This window comes from Anguilla anguilla, chromosome 3 (assembly GCF_013347855.1).
Source record: "Anguilla anguilla isolate fAngAng1 chromosome 3, fAngAng1.pri, whole genome shotgun sequence".
Lineage (NCBI taxonomy): Eukaryota > Metazoa > Chordata > Actinopteri > Anguilliformes > Anguillidae > Anguilla > Anguilla anguilla.
The window spans coordinates 37,822,073-37,839,619 of NC_049203.1; the positions used below are offsets into that span (position 1 = coordinate 37,822,073).

At 43.1% G+C, this 17,547-nt stretch overlaps 1 protein-coding gene across 1 annotated transcript in view; it reads left to right on the forward strand.

Moving 5' to 3' along the window:
- Positions 1–17,547, forward strand: part of pla2r1 (phospholipase A2 receptor 1) — a 44,250-nt gene that overhangs the window by 21,919 nt on the left and 4,784 nt on the right. Inside the window, exons 12-27 of the mRNA XM_035411189.1 lie at positions 1,757–1,965; positions 2,078–2,223; positions 2,648–2,732; positions 3,278–3,413; positions 3,960–3,995; positions 5,824–5,984; positions 6,522–6,583; positions 6,927–7,030; positions 7,510–7,646; positions 8,102–8,219; positions 8,707–8,846; positions 9,377–9,515; positions 10,756–10,991; positions 12,461–12,638; positions 13,353–13,484; positions 14,514–14,636. Of these exons, the coding sequence (XP_035267080.1) occupies positions 1,757–1,965; positions 2,078–2,223; positions 2,648–2,732; positions 3,278–3,413; positions 3,960–3,995; positions 5,824–5,984; positions 6,522–6,583; positions 6,927–7,030; positions 7,510–7,646; positions 8,102–8,219; positions 8,707–8,846; positions 9,377–9,515; positions 10,756–10,991; positions 12,461–12,638; positions 13,353–13,484; positions 14,514–14,636 (2,142 nt within the window). The remainder of the gene's footprint in view (positions 1–1,756; positions 1,966–2,077; positions 2,224–2,647; positions 2,733–3,277; positions 3,414–3,959; positions 3,996–5,823; positions 5,985–6,521; positions 6,584–6,926; positions 7,031–7,509; positions 7,647–8,101; positions 8,220–8,706; positions 8,847–9,376; positions 9,516–10,755; positions 10,992–12,460; positions 12,639–13,352; positions 13,485–14,513; positions 14,637–17,547) is intronic.

A 17,547-nucleotide genomic window follows, 5' to 3' on the forward strand; every position in this document is an offset into this window, starting at 1 on the left:
AAAAAAGAAACAGAAGTTGTGCTTGAGAGGTCAAAAACCCGGAGGAGCTTACGGGAGACCCCACCCACATAAAAAAAGATGCTATTTCCATACTAATCCACAAAATGAAAGAACACTCAGATGTGAAATGTCCACTGATTTCACTGAAAGTAACCATTGCTAAGTTTTGCAGTTATAGTATTCATGCTTTGTATTTTCAGAAGTCCTACTAGACTGTCCTGGTTGGTTCTTGGTCAGATTCTAGTGCAAGACTAAACATCTGCCCAAACTCCGTTCTCCAGGGTTTAGGAATCAGTTTTTTTTTTAAAAAGAAGCTGATAGTGACATGGAAATAAAGTTGTTTTGCAAGACATTTTTGTTCAGAGAAACCACACATACCATTGAAAACATCAAATTACCAGACAAGCAGACACAAAATCTAACCAGTCTTGTCAAAATGCATCATTAAGCACCGCCCGACTTATTCACAAGCATGTTTTCTGATTGTGTGTAATTGTTGCTTGAGGAGGCTGGTAATCGTTCCTGCTCCTGCCCCTGGTGTGGGTGTTGGTTCACACAGGAATTCGCAAAGACACTCTCCATCAGCCTCTTTCATCTCCTGGGAAAACTGTGAAACCGCACTTAGATACAGAACTCTACGTCCCTTTTAAAGTATCAGCCTAGTCTAAAGAATTTGGCAGAAGCCTTTTTTTTAGAGCAATTGGATCTTATTGCAGCACATTTTTGTTTTTACAGAGAGAAGCTGTCGAGAATTATTTTAGTGTGATGTAAGAATGTAGAGATGTTTATATTTAATGAAACAAGATGTGCGTGTATTAAATACAGCAAATATTGAATATTTGGGATGTGCTTGAAGAAAGCTAGGAGCGCATTGATATCCTTTTGTATTTCAAAAAATTTTGTTCACTTTTGTATTGTGTTTTCTTTGAGTCAGCTGTAATTAAATGCAATTAAACGGTTTGCAAAGACCGTTCTATTGTGATATTTAGTTTAACATAACATTCTGCCTGCCAGGCCTCATGGCTTCTGTACTGAGCATGTTGTGTCTTCCCATACATTGGCCACTACGTGTTTGTTCAGTGTGAAAAGTCCTGCCATATTTGGGATTTATCACTCATTTTACAGCCGTGAACAATTCATATTGGCTGTTAAAAACCGCGCTGCATTTCTGGCTTCGTTTGGCCATGTCTGGAGTGACAGGGAGGCCTCGTCTCATCATTCCTGTCTCGGCTTTAGCTGGTTATCAATGTGTTGTGTTTAATCTCTTTCTGTGCATAGGAGTGGATTTCACATTTAGTATCCCACTGAGCTGTCTGTCACACCCGCTCTCCATGGTGGTCTTCTCACCCACACACATTCAGTCCTTCATCTCGTGGTGTACTTTTTGCACTTTTTAAAATATTTAACAATGAAGTCTTTTTCTTTCTTTTGTTGTAGCAGAAGGAATTAATTTGGACTCTTAAACATTTGTAAGCTCCTCATAGGGTGCTGGTGCTCTGTACAGTGTGGAAGTTTACACAGCAAAATTCTGTGTTAAATCATCTCTAATAGTCTAGCAGGGCCTCAGTTTACTGTTTTAGAGTTTAAAGTCTTCTATCAGAGTTGTTTTTTTCCCTGTGTAGTACTGTACATAAACCAGTGAAATGTTTTCGATATAGTTATTTTTAGGTATGCCCATGCTATTTAGATCTTTTGGTTTTACATGTCACTTGAATTGTGTTACGGTATGTTTGCATTTCTCTTCCTCTATCCACAGTCAGCAGTGCCGGGTGTGTAGCAATGAGTGGCGGCCAAGCACTGGGCCGCTGGGAAGTAAAGGACTGCAAATCCCATAAGGCCTTCTCAGTGTGCAAGCAGAGCATCAGCAGTTACCAGGAAGTTCAGACACCCTCCACCGACATTGATAAGGCGACACCCTGTCCACCCGGGTGGGAGAGCAACCCCGATCTGTACGAGTGCTACAAGGTGAGGCGGTGAGGCGACGGAGCCTATTTGGGCTTTACTGCAAGCTGAGCTGTAAGGACCTACTGCTTGTGGTGCTCGGTCAGTGAGATATGTTGTAAACCCTCTGGTCTAGGTGTTTCACAATGAGAAGGTCCTAATGAAGCGCTCATGGGAGGAAGCGGACTTGTTTTGCCAGGCCCTTGGGGCAAACCTCGCCAGTTTCTACCATTTCGAGGATGAAGCCTTTGTCAAATGGATACTAGAGACAATGTTTGATTGGTCAGCTGGATTTTTATTTTTTCTTTGCATTAATGCATTGCATCTGAGAATTACTAAACTATTCTGGCTCTGGCTGATAATATTTACTATAGTCATTCTGCTATAACTGTGTGTCTTGCTCTTATATGACTGCGAGTCGTTAACTGTGCTACTGATGTGACTTTGATATCTCACTCCGCTGTGATTGTGCATGTCTTGAATCACTTTCCTCGCTTGGTTCTGTTCATCACTTTCAATCTATGTCTGTGATTCTGACTGCTGTTTTTTCATTGTGACTGACTGCTGCTTGCTTCTGCGAATTTGTGTCTGACTCTGCTGGTTTTCCCTATGGCTGTGTCTCTGACCGCTGTTTCTGACTGTACCTCTGTGTCTCTCACACTGTTATGTCCTTCACTATGTCCCTAACTCTGCTTTGCCTGTAAAGGACAGAGAACCGCATGTTCTGGATAGGATTCAACAAGAGGAACCCACAGTCCGAAGGTGCTTGGGAGTGGTCTGATCGTACACCTGTAAGTACCAACGCACCACCATTAATCTCAGTGCCCTTTCTTACCACGGAGAAAAGTAATGGCCCTTTATCCACAGCAAGTTTTAATGATTATGGATTAAAGATTTACAGCTCAGTTTTACTGGAATAATTGAGGACAGGTATATTGAGTCTCACTCATGGTTTGAACCTCTGATTACATTACAGGCGTTTAGCAGACTCTCTTATCCAGAACAACTTACACAACAATTTTCACATAGCGTTTAGATTGCGTCCATTTATACAACTGGATATATACTGAAGCAATGCAGGTTACAGTAAGTACCTTGCTCAAGGGTACAACGGCAGTGTCCTAACCGGGAATCGAACCTGCAACCTTTCGTTTACAAGCCCAGTTCCTTACCCATTATACTACACTGCTGCCCTAATCTGATCTTTTGGTCCACACCCCATGAAACACACCATCATCAAATGGAATGCAAAACATGGAAATTTAAATAGGAGTGGTGCAAAGCTATTCATCAGCTACTCGCTTAATGAATTGTATTGTAATATTTTGTTTTTCAGGTTGTCATGTCATTCATAGAAGACAAAAACAACGAAGACGACATGCACAACTGCGCTGCGTACAGTTTCCCAAACAACGCCGTGATCCCTCAGCCCTGCAATGCCAAACACGAGTGGATCTGTAAAACACTCAAAGGTACAGCGCAGGGCTTGTGTTTTAGAACACTCTGCCAATTGCTTTTCGTGGCCGTTCAGCGTGACCCATTGACAGTGGCAGTTGCCCCAAGGGTATAATATTTTATTATGGCTGTCTGTCTGTCCTCATTTTAGGTTGAAGCTCCATCAAACAGTTAATTGTCTGCAATCTTTTTCTTCAGTAATTAGATTTGAAAAAAAGCTATTTATAAGTTTTGAAGAGCATTACATTACTTTACATTACATTACATTACAGGCATTTGGCAGACGCTCTTATCCAGAGCGGCGTACAACAAAGTGTATAACCGTAACCAGGGACAAGTGTTTTGAAAACCCTAGAGGGAAGTACAGTTCCAAGTGTAGGGAGTGACTGCATAGTTTAACTTGGACCCTGAGCAACCAGAATGTGGTCTGTAATATCATAAATGTAAATGTATTAATTTGTCTGTGGAAGGGCTGTGAATCCAAACCATTTTAGCATATACTGTACTACTGTGTATTGCATTATTTATTTTAATTATTAACGATAAATCTGTCTATATCATAGGTGTGGAGTTGCAGAGGCCATATTGGTACATTGAGCGTAAGTGAAGCACTACTTACTGTGTCAATGATTCTTGGAAGTGTCTCTGTGTTTCTTGGTAGGGAACATCACTGGCCAGTGAAATGATGGAAATGCATTCGAAGCATATCTCTCCCATTTGACTGAATGTGTTTCCTATACCCAATCAATCAATCAATCAAAATGTATTTCTACAGGACACTTCATACACAGAGGCAACTCAGTGTGCTTTACATAAATAAAAGCAAAAGGAACAAAGAAAGTACAAAGTACATAAATTAGAAAAAAAAAAACATAGTGACTAGGGAATGACTAGAGGTCTACTTCCACAATTAAAGTGCAGTAAGCATAGAGTGCAAGTTCAATCAATAGAGTTCAATCATAGGCACATGAAAAGAGAAACGTTTTTAACCTGGATTTAAAAATTGCTACATTTGGGGCACATCTAAGTTCTTCTGGCAATTTGTTCCAGTTTAATGCAGCATAACAGCTAAATGCTGCTTCACCATGTTTAGTTTGGACTCTGGGCTCTACTAGCTGACCTGAGTCCATGGGTCTCTACTCGGTTTATACTCTTTAAACATATCAGATATGAATTCTGGGCCTAAACTATTCAGTGGTTTATAGACTAGTAGCAGTACTTTACAATCTATTCTGCAACTAACTGGAAGCTAGTGTAAAGATTTTAGAACTGGAGTAATGTGCTCTGTTCCTTTCGTCCTGAATAAAACTCTAGGAGCCGCATTCTGAATGAGCTGTAGCTGTTTAATGGTCTTTTTGGGAAGTCCAGTGAAGAGACCATTACAGTAGTCCACCCTACTGGAAATAAAAGCATGAATGAGCTTCTCTTGGTTTTTTTGGGACACCAAACCCTTGATTCTGGCTATATTTCTAAGATGATAGAAGGCTGTTTTGGTGATTGCTTTGATGTGACCGGTGAAGGTGAGATCTGAGTCTTTTAGACTATTAGACCCAGGCAACCCTGGTCCAGGAGTGCCAGCGCATTTATGGTTTGTGTTCCATCTGAGCTGTGTCACAAGAGTTTGATGGATGATTAAAAGTCCGAGTCTGAATACTATGAACCGTGGTCAACATGGTCAACTGCATTCATAAAACCTGATTATTAAAAAGGCGGGGGTGGGGTGGGGGGGTGGTAGTACATACCCCACTGTTAGCTTGGGCAAATTTTACTCACTTATTTGTTGCTCAGCAGAAAAAAAGATAAATAAATTCTGTCACAAATAAGAGAGAAAATGTGTACGTGCTACCCAGACAGAAAAAAAAGTTAGAAGGGTGCCCTGGTTTAAATCATTGTGGAAAAGATGGACAAATCTCCAATTTAGTGGCTTAAGGAGGTAATAGTCAAGAATATATACAATTTAACCAGTTTTACCTTTCTGTGACCAGGAAGAAGTGTAATTTATGACACATTGATGAATCAGATAGTTTTGTGCTGGTTTTCCCCTGAGGGGCTCGGTCAGTTGGCCACTTCAAGCCTGGATTTCCCAAGTCATTGGATGACTTAGCCTGTTTTGTCCTGACCAGGGTAGGGTGGGCTTAAATCAGGCAGGAATTTACCGGAAAAGCATCCCCTAATGACTCACCAGACATTATAGCAGTGATCAGGAAGCATAGCACAATGAGAACAAACCACAACCCCCACCCCCCCCCCCCCCCCCCCCACCCCAAAAAAAGGTCATTGTTTCAGCGTGGTTTGCCGATGACAGTGAGGCTTGCTAATATTTCTTATCTGAGCGTCTTTGTTATTTACAATATTTCTGTCTGCTGAGCGCAAACATTTTTTTGTTTAAGATGTGGACTTGCGTTATGCGACGCGTTCTCCCCACAGACGAGGACCCTTGGGTGTTCCGCAGAGGGGCCGAGTATTACATCGGAAAGCAGCCCTTTCAGTGGGAGGCCGTCTCCTTCGCCTGCAAGATGCTGGGGGCAGACCTGGCGTCCGTCCATTCGGCCGAGGAGCTCAAGTTCATCAAAGGGCGGATGGAGAAGGTTCAGTGACGGTGCCGCCGCGGGGGGAATCCTGAGCCCAGTATTGGGATAGGGATGCTGGGACGTGACTGGGGGAACAGAAGCATTAACTGCCATGTGCGCTTTGGTGCTGCACTGCAGCGACCTGTTACGTCTGTTATGCGGGCGTCTGCAGAACAGAAATGTCGTGACGTTAAAGAGATCGACAGCTGTTTATCCGTCTGACTGGTGCCCCCGTTTCTTGGCGGCAATGTGTTTTTTAAAAACGGGCTGTTCGGTTGGGATGACATTTAAATGCATTTGGTTCACTGCTGCTTCGTGAGAGACAGGCAGTGATGTGTTAAAGCAGGGCAGCCCAACCCCGTTCCTGGAGGTCTAACATCCTGTAGGTTTTCACACCTGAAATCGACAGCTAGAGATTTCATTGAGCTGCTAATTGGTAGAATCAGGTGTGCCAAATTAGGGTTGAAATGAAAACTTAGAGGGCAGTACATCTCCTGGAACAGGGTTGGGCAGCCCTGTATTAAAGTGTTCATGCCATTTTGCTCTCCTCACCAGCTGTCTCAAGGTTCTGAGTGGTGGATTGGGCTGTCTTTGGACCCGGTCAGTAAAGAGTACAGGTACATTTGTTCTCACATCATATTGCATCATGCAGAGTATTGTTCTTTTTTACACTCACCCCCCCCCCCCCCCCACTCATCTTTTTGATTCCTCCTTTCCCCCTGGCACATAGCCCAGCCCGCTCATATGGGGAGCATCTTTTCCAGCTCGGTATTTCATTTTATTTTTTTATTTGTCTGAAAATCTGGTTCGGATAACTCTCTCAAGGCCGGTGTCAACGTGCCAACCTGGACTCCAGCCAGATCAGTGTTTGTTTGGTGGAGGGTGTGTTGGGTGCAGGTGCTGGATTGTGTTGTTTTTGTGGACGTTAGCAGTGAAGGTGTTGTTCACTGTGACGGGCAGGTGGACAGACGAGTCCCCGTTGGATTACCAGAATTGGGCGCGAGGGAGTTCCCATCAGTCCCCAGTGACAAACAGTGCCTGTGTCTACATGTCCCCTCCGTCAGGTGAATACACACACACACACATACACACAAATATAGACTCGCACACACACATGCACACAGACACACAGGTAGGCACAGGTAGTGCACGTACACATTCTTCCACCTCCAAGTACTTGTAGGTGGAACATGCGTAAACACACATACATCCCCCAAAACACAATAGGGTAGACACACATGCACACGCTAACAAACACTTGCACACATGGACACACAGCAATAAGACTAACAGCTATAAGTACACAGACACACCCATGTTAATTTGTGCACATGTACAAACACATACAGAAAAAACATTAATACTGCCAACACAAACACTAGGCCAGGCTTGCACACTTGCACACACACGCATGCACACACACCCAAATGAACACACACTCAGAGTCACAGTGCTCTAAAATTGCTTGGTCATTTATGTGAATTCTTGGACTACATGTCACCGTTGTCCGGGTGGATATGGCTTTGTCCCACGTGAATCACAGGGGCGTGGTCGGCGGGTCAGTGCACTGAGTGGCGGGGCTACGTGTGCAAGCGCAGGACCGTGTCCGTCTCGGAGATTCCCAGGGAGCCTCACCTTATCGGTGGCTGCCCGGAGAAGTGGCTGTATTTTGGACACAAGGTGACATTACGGTTCAGCTTATTTTACCTTCATTTTAAAGAAACAGTGGTGAAATTCAACTCTCACGGCCACATGTGTTCAGACATACATATTTATTTATTTTCGACTGTATGAAATGGTCCTTGGAAATTCTTTTCTATAATTAACCTTTTTCACAGAGGAGGATTGACTGTTACAGCACAAATCTATAGACTCTGTTGTGTGCAGTGCCCTCTAGTGTATTTTTGTGAGAAGGTGCAGTCTCTATAAGTCCTGAGACATAAATATGTCAAGATGATAATATATGCTTATGTGAAGCTATTACATGCTTCTAATATATACTAGCTGAACACACAACCACTTACAAATATACATTTTTATGTTCAGGGAGATCCTTTCATTTTTTAAAAGCAGATTTTGTATTCTGTTTGTGTTACGCTTTGTTTATCGTGTTGTGTCTTGTGATTTGATGGCAGTGTCTTCTCCTGCACTTTCCGAAGAGCCCGGATGATGGGAAGAGCTGGAAAGACGCTCAGGCGATCTGCTCCTCCTTTCAGGGCTCGCTGGTGGCCATAGAAAATGAGATTGAGCAAGGTACTCTACGGTGGGGTGTGTCAGGTTAACCTGGGAAATTACTGGTTTACAGAGTTAACCCCCTGGAAAAGTGCTTAATCAGTAATCTGGTTGCGCCATTGTCTGAATGTTACAACTTCTTTTTGGAAACCACAGAGGCCTTAGTTTAAATTCTGAGTGTGAATGACTTTCGGTGATTTTTTATCACATCATTCTTATCAAACCACATCAGGCAGACAAATTATGTCAACCAGATAAACTCAAAATTGTGATCAAGCATTACGTTATTGTTCTGCCAAAACAATATGTAAGAGTTTTGTGATTTTCAGTCGTGTAATACTCAGGACTATACCTCCTCTACATCACAACTGTGTGCATGATTTTAAGATTCAAATCCTGGTAGTGCCAGCAGAGAGTCACAGATGAATCGGAGACAGAGACGTATTCTAAATATAATGCGTTTTATGTATTTCTTTTTCATGCGTGCCTGTGTTATTCCTGTTTCTAGCGTACATCACAATGCTGCTGGCTAGCGGGTCACCGAGCGTTTGGATCGGACTCCGGGATGAAGACACAATGAACTGGGTCAACGGGAAACCACTCGTTTACACTAACTGGTCCCCCATAGAACCTGAGAGTTCTGTCTCTGTAAGTTAAACATGTTTAGTATAAGACCCGAGTGCAGGGTATGTGACCCAAATGGCAGAATGGATACATCGGCAGCTCTACCACCACTCCTGATAATTCTTTCACATTGTCCAAGAGTGTATCACATTGTCCGGGCAGCAGTGTAGTATAATGGGTAAGGTCACATGTTTGATTCTTAGGTGGGACACTGCCGTTGTACCCTTGAGCAAGTACTTAACCTTCTTTGCTTCAGTATATATCCAGCTGTAAAAATGGATTCAGTAAAAAGTTGTGTAAGTCGCTCCTGATAAGAGGGTCTGCTAAATGTCTGCAATGTAATGTATGAGTGCAGGCCAGAAAACAAATGTGTGAGAATTCTTGTTAAAGTGAAGGTTTGTATTACTGTTTTACCCTAAATTATCTTTAATTGTGAAAAAGCCACAATTAAAACCTTTTTTTTTTTTTAAAACCTCAAACAAAAAAAAAAGTCAAAAAAACCAGTTGCGGTCTTGCAGGCGTGAGGCTAACCTCCACATTGCCTTGTCTGATAGGATTACGACGGGCGGGCTGACATCGACGAACCGCTCTGCACTCTTCTGTCCAGCAATCACAACATCCACCTGACGGGGAAATGGTATGACGAGAAGTGCGCGGAGAGGGGGTACGGGTTTGTGTGTCAGAAAGCGCAAGGTAGGACCTCTGACTGCACAGGACTCATTCGCGGCTCCGCACGTTTCTCGCCGCGACATTCGCGCTCCCAAGGAAAGTTGACATCCAATCGCTTTATGAATCACCTGTTAATTCCTGTTCTGAATTATGTTCGACTTGGGTCTTGCAGAGCCACTGGTCCAGCAGGTTATAGTATTTCAGGCTTTCAGCCACTCTGGGAAGCCTAGAGTTTATTATCCAAATGCGTACTTGTAACTGGAGTCTCTTTAAATTGTCTGGGGGGGTAGGGGGTGGTCAACCCTGGCCCAGGAGTGCCACAGATGTTTTACTCTTTCTGCCTAACCCCTGGCTGCATAATTGGTTTCATTTTTACTGTGTTTCTATAACACAGGTGGCCATGTTGTGGAGCTACTCCTTTCAGACTCTGACTATTCACAATATTCAGACTTCGGTTGTTAACCCTGGTTCTGTTGACTTATTAGCACCTGTGAAGCTGTTAGCCTGGGTCAGATATACCCAGGACATGATTGGGATTTTAAAGCAATACAGGAATAAAATTTATGCAAAAATCTATAATTTTTAATCTAAATTCCAAACAATATAAACAATATATACGTATAATAGATGGTTTACCTCTATTAGATCACATTTAAAAGGGTCATTAATTTTTGTAAAGATGTGATTTCTAGTAGGGGGCACAAATCATGTTTATATAAGAAATTAAAATGAAACATGAAAAAGTTTTTCATGCAGTAGATTATTGATATTTATTGCCTTGATCTGACATTCTCAAATACAGATGATGAAATAGTAACACAAAACAAGAACCAAATTTACACTGGTTTAGTCACTGGTTATGAAATACATCTCTCAAAAATGTCATTCCTCTTTTTCTAAAAGCTTAAAATGGGTTCATTTGACTCAAACTAATGTTCGTTAATGATAATTTACAATCAAGCTCTGCTCAAATGGAATGTAACCCTTTTAAACCTCTGGGGTACTCTAGGACAGTGGTAGCCTATCCACAGCTCTGTAAGCTTTTTTCAAATCAACGGGTTGATTGGGTCCAATGAAATATTAATGCTCATAAACTGATTCGGGGTCAAGGAAATAAAAAGCTGGACTCGGTGGCCCTTCAAGACCTTTGAGTGGAGCATCTGTATGTGCTGCCATGATTCTGTGATCGTCTGATTTGTGTCTCTCCTTCTAAATTATGTCTCTCTCTCTCTCCCTTTCTTTCTCTCTCTCTCTTTCGCCACAGACCCATCTAAACCCCCATCCCAATCCTATTTCCATCCTCTCCCTGATACTATTGAGTACAAGAACCGCAGCTACAGGGTTGTCCATGGCAACATGAGCTGGTACGAGGCGCTGAATAGGTGCTTAGAGAATGAGACTGAGCTAGTGAGCGTTACAGACCACTTCCACCAAGCATTCCTAACTGTCCTTGTGAATAGATTGGCATTCCCCCACTGGATTGGACTGTATAGTCAAGACGTATGTATTCCGCGTACATTTATCCAAGTAAAAAGCTTCACCATGTTTTTTTTTAGTCTTAACAGCATGCTGAGGTCACACTTCACTGTAGCATGAATCCCCTGTTTGTGTCTAGTTTACCCTGAACGTACTCTGCACTGCAACTTCAGATAGGAAACTTAGTCGGAGTCCAGAGTTTATGTTAACTGAGGAGACACTGAGCGCTTGCCTGTGTGTGAACTGAGATGTATTGCATGGGAGGAACATTTGCCTGTTTGTACCTCTTGTTTGCAAAAACATTCTGTCTTTCCTCTCTTGTCGGTATCTTTCATATTGTTTTCAACAGCTTTGTGTGTCTTCCTTCCCACTTTACTCAAAGCTATCCCAAGGACAGAGAGTCTGTTTCTTCTCAAGGCTTTCCTTGGGTTTTTGGTTACTTTTTTCTCGTCTCCCTTTCCTTAAGCAGAATGATGACTGTGGTGTGATTGGCCATGCAAATTGCACCAAAAAAAAAAAAATCATCTCACATTCAGGCTCCTGATTGGCTCATCCAGCTGAGGCACTTGCTCTTAGTCCGGTGAAACAGCCGCACAGTTCAAATGAAATCCTGTGGGCAGGGAGTCGCACAGGGTGACATGTAATTAGCCGTAGTGTCACGCAGTGTATCGCCCCCCCCCCTCCCCCCAACCTAACTGCTCAATATTGACTTACCTGGCCGGTCAGGCATCTGCTGTCTACCTATGATGGGTGTGCCGGTTTCTCCAGGGCGTGGTTAACGGGAATTAAAAGGAGCAGCAGCTGGCTATGTGCCTTTCAGTGGGTGTGCATGCTCCCGCGTACGTCCTCCCATACTAATGGACTGCTATTTGGAGTGTAAAAAAATTTACATAGACTGGGACACGGCGCCAATATCCATTCTGTGCCTAGCACAAAATTGTCTGTGCCCCTGTGGCTTCTTCTACAATATAGATTGTGTTAATTCAACAGTGAAATGAAGAGCATCGCCCCTTACGTTACTGCCATTGTAAAGAAATCGGTCCATCATCTTGCCTCACTAAAATGAAGGTCCATCGATTTGCCATGGACCTCCTGCCAGATGTGTGATTATCTCGCACCTGTTTTATCCTGGCCTATTACCCGAGCTGTATCAAATGATTCATATTCGAACCCAGGGATTCTAACCCTCACAAACAAACGAAACACTCCGCGTTGACAGAATGGTGATTACTCCGCTGGTAGTTTTGAGACAGGCTGTCCTCTGGCATGAGGTAAACCAAAGGCCACACATTAAAAGGGCCAGTGTTAATTCAACTCTAACAGAGTACATATGAGTCCAGTGTGTACCCCGTAAGAGTTGATTTAACACTCATCGTTTTACCGTGTACATTTTGCTGGTAGTCTGCCATTCCTGTAGTGTAACTGCTTGCTGTGATGCGTGCTCCTCTGTGCCCGTCGAGCTCGACCCGTGACTGAGCCGTCCGTCCCCACAGGACGGGATAAACTACCAGTGGTCCGACGGCAGCGACGCGGTGTTCACGCACTGGGACTCCGGGGACGACGGCGACGACGCAGGGGACTGCGTGTACATGGACCCGCGCGGCGGGTGGAGGAGGGCCGACTGCGAGAGGCCGCTGCAGGGCGCCGTGTGTCACGTCCCCCCTCCCCGCCGTGAGTCCGGCGCTGCCGCAGCGCCACTCGGTGCACATTTCACAGGCCAAACGGTGCTTTAACCCCAAGAGAAATACCAGTTCCTCTTTTTACCACCAGGGGTACTCTTCAGATGAATACCTAAGATTGGTTGTTGTAAAATTACTGTACCACTAGGGTGCATAATCTACCCTTATCAGAAATGTAACAATTTAAACGCATGCTCTGCATTGCTGCACTTTAGGTTGTACTTGTGGTTGCCAAAATAGCAAAATAACACTAAGGCTAAATTAATGGCTTTTTCCTCCTTTTGTACTCTTCACTGGGATTGCTTTTGCAATTATTGTGCTTGAAACCAGAGCTATACTCCACACAGCTCTTTAATGGTAAATGGACTGCATTTATATAGCGCTTTTATCCAAAGCGCTTTACAATTGATGCCTCTCATTCACCAGAGCAGTTAGGGGTTAGGGGTTAGGTGTCTTGCTCAAGGACACTTCGACACGCCCAGGGCGGGGTTTGAACCGGCAACCCTCCGACTGCCAGACAATCGGTCTTACCTCCTGAGCTATGTCGCCCCATTTAATCATGATAACTGTTTTCCCAGTACCTCATGGGTAAAATAATCTTAATTTGTGTGAAGTCATGTTTGGATACTATGGTAATACACATTTTAATGGTTTACCGAGGCATTAAAAATGATTCCATTTTTCTTTCTCTGTTGCTTTTATACAGAGAGCTTTGCGTTCTCACATGAGGTGCTGTGTCCGCAAACGTGGGTGAAGTTTGAAAGCAGCTGTTACAGCTTTGAGCCCATCGTACAGAGGCTGGGCATGGAGGATGCGAGAGAGCACTGCAAAAACAAAGGTAGAGCCAACAGTTTGATCGACTGTACACAAGCCAGTTTAAACAGAGCATATCTACTTTTTGCAAATCATGCATCTTGAAAGCCTTGAGGCTCTGCATTCGTGGAGTCTGTTATCTTTTCCTAAACTGTGTTACGAGGTCTCCCTCTAATGGACAGACTTGGATTTAAAAATGTAGTGTTTTTAATAGTCATTTTTGTGAAGGGCAGGTGTTAGTAGGGAAAATGTTATATAGGCTCACTATATCTGGCCTTCACTGAAAATCTGCAATAGGATCTAGCTCATTACAAGGGCAGGCTGTCTAATTCACACCAGAGCTAATGCTAAGCCAAGCCCTCCTCCACTTCATACCATTTGAATACTTGCAATTAAAGCAGTGTCATGGTATAAAATTAATTCAGATTTGTGGTCCACAACTAAATATATGTTCAAACAAAGGCACTTTTTCTCAGAAGACCTTAGAAGCATGTGTGTGGATTATGAATTTGCAAACTTTCGTTTAAAGGGTGGCATAAATGGTGAATACATATCATATAATAAACTTCCTGATTTAAAAAAGAAATGTGTTAATAAGTACTATTCTCATAAAAGAGGTGGAAATTGAAACGCAGAAATGTGTCATATATTTACCTTCTCTACAACAGATTCAGATAGCTAGTACAATGTAATTGTAAGAAATTTACATTGAGATGACATCAGTAATTACATTATACACAAGATAGAGAGGGATTCATTATTCTGCCCAATGCTTATTTTTCCCAGACTGCAATGCATGTTTCTGTGAGAAAGATATGCTTTGTGGGGATAAGTTGCTCAGAAAAATTTATTTGTTAATTCTAGCTTGAATAATGCAGTCTGTAAATATATGTATATACTGTTACATTCATGCTACAATAAGAAGTGACAACATACTAAATTGATTATTGGTACAATTCTCCTTTAACTGAAAACAAAACTACTAAGAGCTTTCATGCTTGTTTTCATAAATGTCTGTATTTGCAGATCTGCATTTCTCTTAATTGTCTTTCAGCAAATGCCTCTGACCTGATGACCATTAAAACTGAGGATGAGAACCGCTTTGTCCTAGAGGAACTGAAGTCATATGGATTTCCACACCAGATGATGTGGCTTGGAATTATATATGACACTGACAGTAAGGCTTTCAATAAGTCTATAGTTATCATTTGATCTGTGTAATAACATAATTTATTTGCTTATAGTGGGGCGGCATAGCTAACCTATTGTTCATTTTGTGATAAAAGCACCAAATTTGGTACATATATAGCTTAATAAATTTATAAGAAATCTGGATGTTGGGCCATTGCAGATTGGCATTCTGATGACCATGGCAGCCATTTTTCAAAATGGCCGCCAGCGGTTACTGGCACACTTTGGCCACCCCCAAGCTGCTGTTTCCATGTTTTCAGCACCACAAATATTATTGACATACAAGCTAAAGTGAAAAATATGTTTTATTACAATGTAAGGCAATAATAAATGAAAGAAAATGCAACAAAATGGTGAGATTGAGATTGTCTCTACATGCTATAGTGATAACTGGATTAAACCCTAGTAGTAGCGAGTACAGTTTCATATTAACATAGACCATGTAACAATGTTCAGTGAATGTACTGAAGTAAACAAGAGATCTTAGAGTCAGCTGGAACATTCTCCCTCACAGAAGCAGAGGCCTGTGCACTGAAGCAAAGCCTTCTTGCACCTGCAGCGCTTTCTGCAACCACTCTTGCAGCCACAAGAGATCAGCTCGTGGCAGATTTTGATGCTTGTGGCAAGGTCGTCCAGTGGGGCTCATACAATCCTTCTGTCTTCACCCACCCCCAGTCAGTTGGTGATGGCAGCACAGGGTCTGGTAGCGGTGTCTTCCCCCAGATGTGACCACCCTGGTAGACTGCTCTCTTGACGTGCTCCACCAGAGCAGCTTGGGTAGGCGGGATTTGCTGCGCCAAGTTTTTCCGAGGAAAGAGCTTCCTTCTTGCATGGTCCACCTTGGTGCAGGTGCTGGTTCTGTCAAAAAGAAGTATGACAAACCTCTCAATAATGTTCATTGCATCATCTGGGATCTTGTTTGGTCCATTTGCCAGCATCAATAGTGCATCTGTCAGTTCCAGCAGTGACTTCCATGTTGACCATGCTGCCTTCTTTCCATGTCCAGTAAAGCTGGATACAGTGTCACAGCCTGTCAAAGCATGGAACATTGGAAGGGCACATGACATCTCTGGTCCGAGGCAGGAAGCTATTTGGTGGGCTGCCAGGTAGCGAAAGCTCTTGCCAGTTCCGAATGCTAGCCACAAGTTCCCTCTTCCTGTTTTGGACATGGACCATCAGACCTATATACATTGGTACAGGTGTTTCCTGAGCAGTGCTGTGTCTGATGTTGGCAGATGTTGTGGGTCTTCCAAGCCGCCTGTGCTTGACACTGTTAAACTTCAGCAGTTGTGCGATGGTTAGGGCTGCTGATGTCACTGGATATTCACTCTGGTCTCTGATGCTTGGACCTTCAAGGACCATGTTTACCAGCGCCAGCAGTAGGTTCGGCACAGAGTCTCTTTGGCAGCCTTCTTGGAGCCCAGTGAAGGGTTTCTGCTCATCAAACATGTAGCGACGCACAATGTGCACAGCATGGCCTAGGTGCACGGCATCACTGTCACTGTCCCATTCACATGCCTTGGTCAGGGCTGCACCAATGTCATCAGAGAATGCAAGAAGGACATTCCGCCCCTGGGTCTGAGCTTGCAGGTCTGGGATCTGAGCCAAGAGTCTTTCCTTAAATCTTGTAGTGTTCACTCTAGCATTGAGCTTAATGCCAAGTTGCTCCATCCTCAACCTGTACAGATGAGCCAGATCAGCCAGCTTGAAGACTGGTGCAGTGCTGTCATCAAAGCGAGCTTCCTCAATGTACATGACAACTTAAGTAAAAGCAATTCCTGATATCACTTTTTCCTCGTCGGTCCCCCGCATTTCTTTTTGTGTTTTCTGGCACGGTTGTAGAGGCCCACCAAGCATTTATTGTGATATTTGGATTCAAGTGCAATCATATCTCCTGCACTAAGTCGAGCCAGCAGTTCTGTGTCCTCTAAGAGCCCTGCACATGTCCGAACTCGGTTGTCTAGCTGAAATGTTGCTGCCTCATGTAAACCATCAGTGCCAGCTGACTTGCAACAGAAAAAACAGAGTGCTTCCTGTGCTGGTTTCTCAGTGCTAGAAGTACGTCCCCTGGTGCGTTTACTTGGGCCTGCAATGGTGTCATTGTTGCCTGTACTGCTAGATTTCTTCAGAGCTCTCTTCTCGGCCCGCTGAACCTATGTCTTGTTGAATGCCAGCCTGCACGATTGATGCCACCGAGCTTTGTTGACAACCAGAGCAGCTTCAAGCCCCTCACCTTCATCTAGTTTCTCTATCTGTATATTTTTGGGTAGTTCATCCAGTTCATTCATTTTCAGGAGACTTTCAGCTAACGACGTGTATGCGCTCCCAGCTTCTTTCCTCTTCGTCAGCATTGGGTCGGTCAGTGTCACATTATGGTCTTGTTGGCAGATGACACACAGTGCCCAGTTTATCTTGTTTGCAGGCTGTGAATTAGAAGATGTCCAGTGTGTTGGACACCCTGTGTCTTTTAGCAGAAACCTTTTTTACATAGTCTGTGTCTGAAATAGACTAAAGATATCATCAAAGTACATTTTTTTTAGTTTTTATTTTTAATTACAATACAGTATGTAAGGTCCAAGGAAGATTTTGTTTGATGTATTTATTTCAAATAAAAGTAGATTTTAACTTAATTTAAACATATTCAATTAGAATATAGAACAACACATAAATAACAAATTTTAGAACAATTGAATTCCCTTGAAAACCGCATTTCTTGGAACAAACGTATAATTGAACAAAGACCCAAACGAATGTCTCTTTTTAGTGAACAGAGCCAATATAGCCGGCTTCTTGGAATGACCATTTTGTCTCCGTACTTCTGCCATGTGAAATAACTTCATGCTTTTTAAGTCACTTTTCATGGCCTTCACTCAGCCAGAACAGGCTCTGAGAAATGG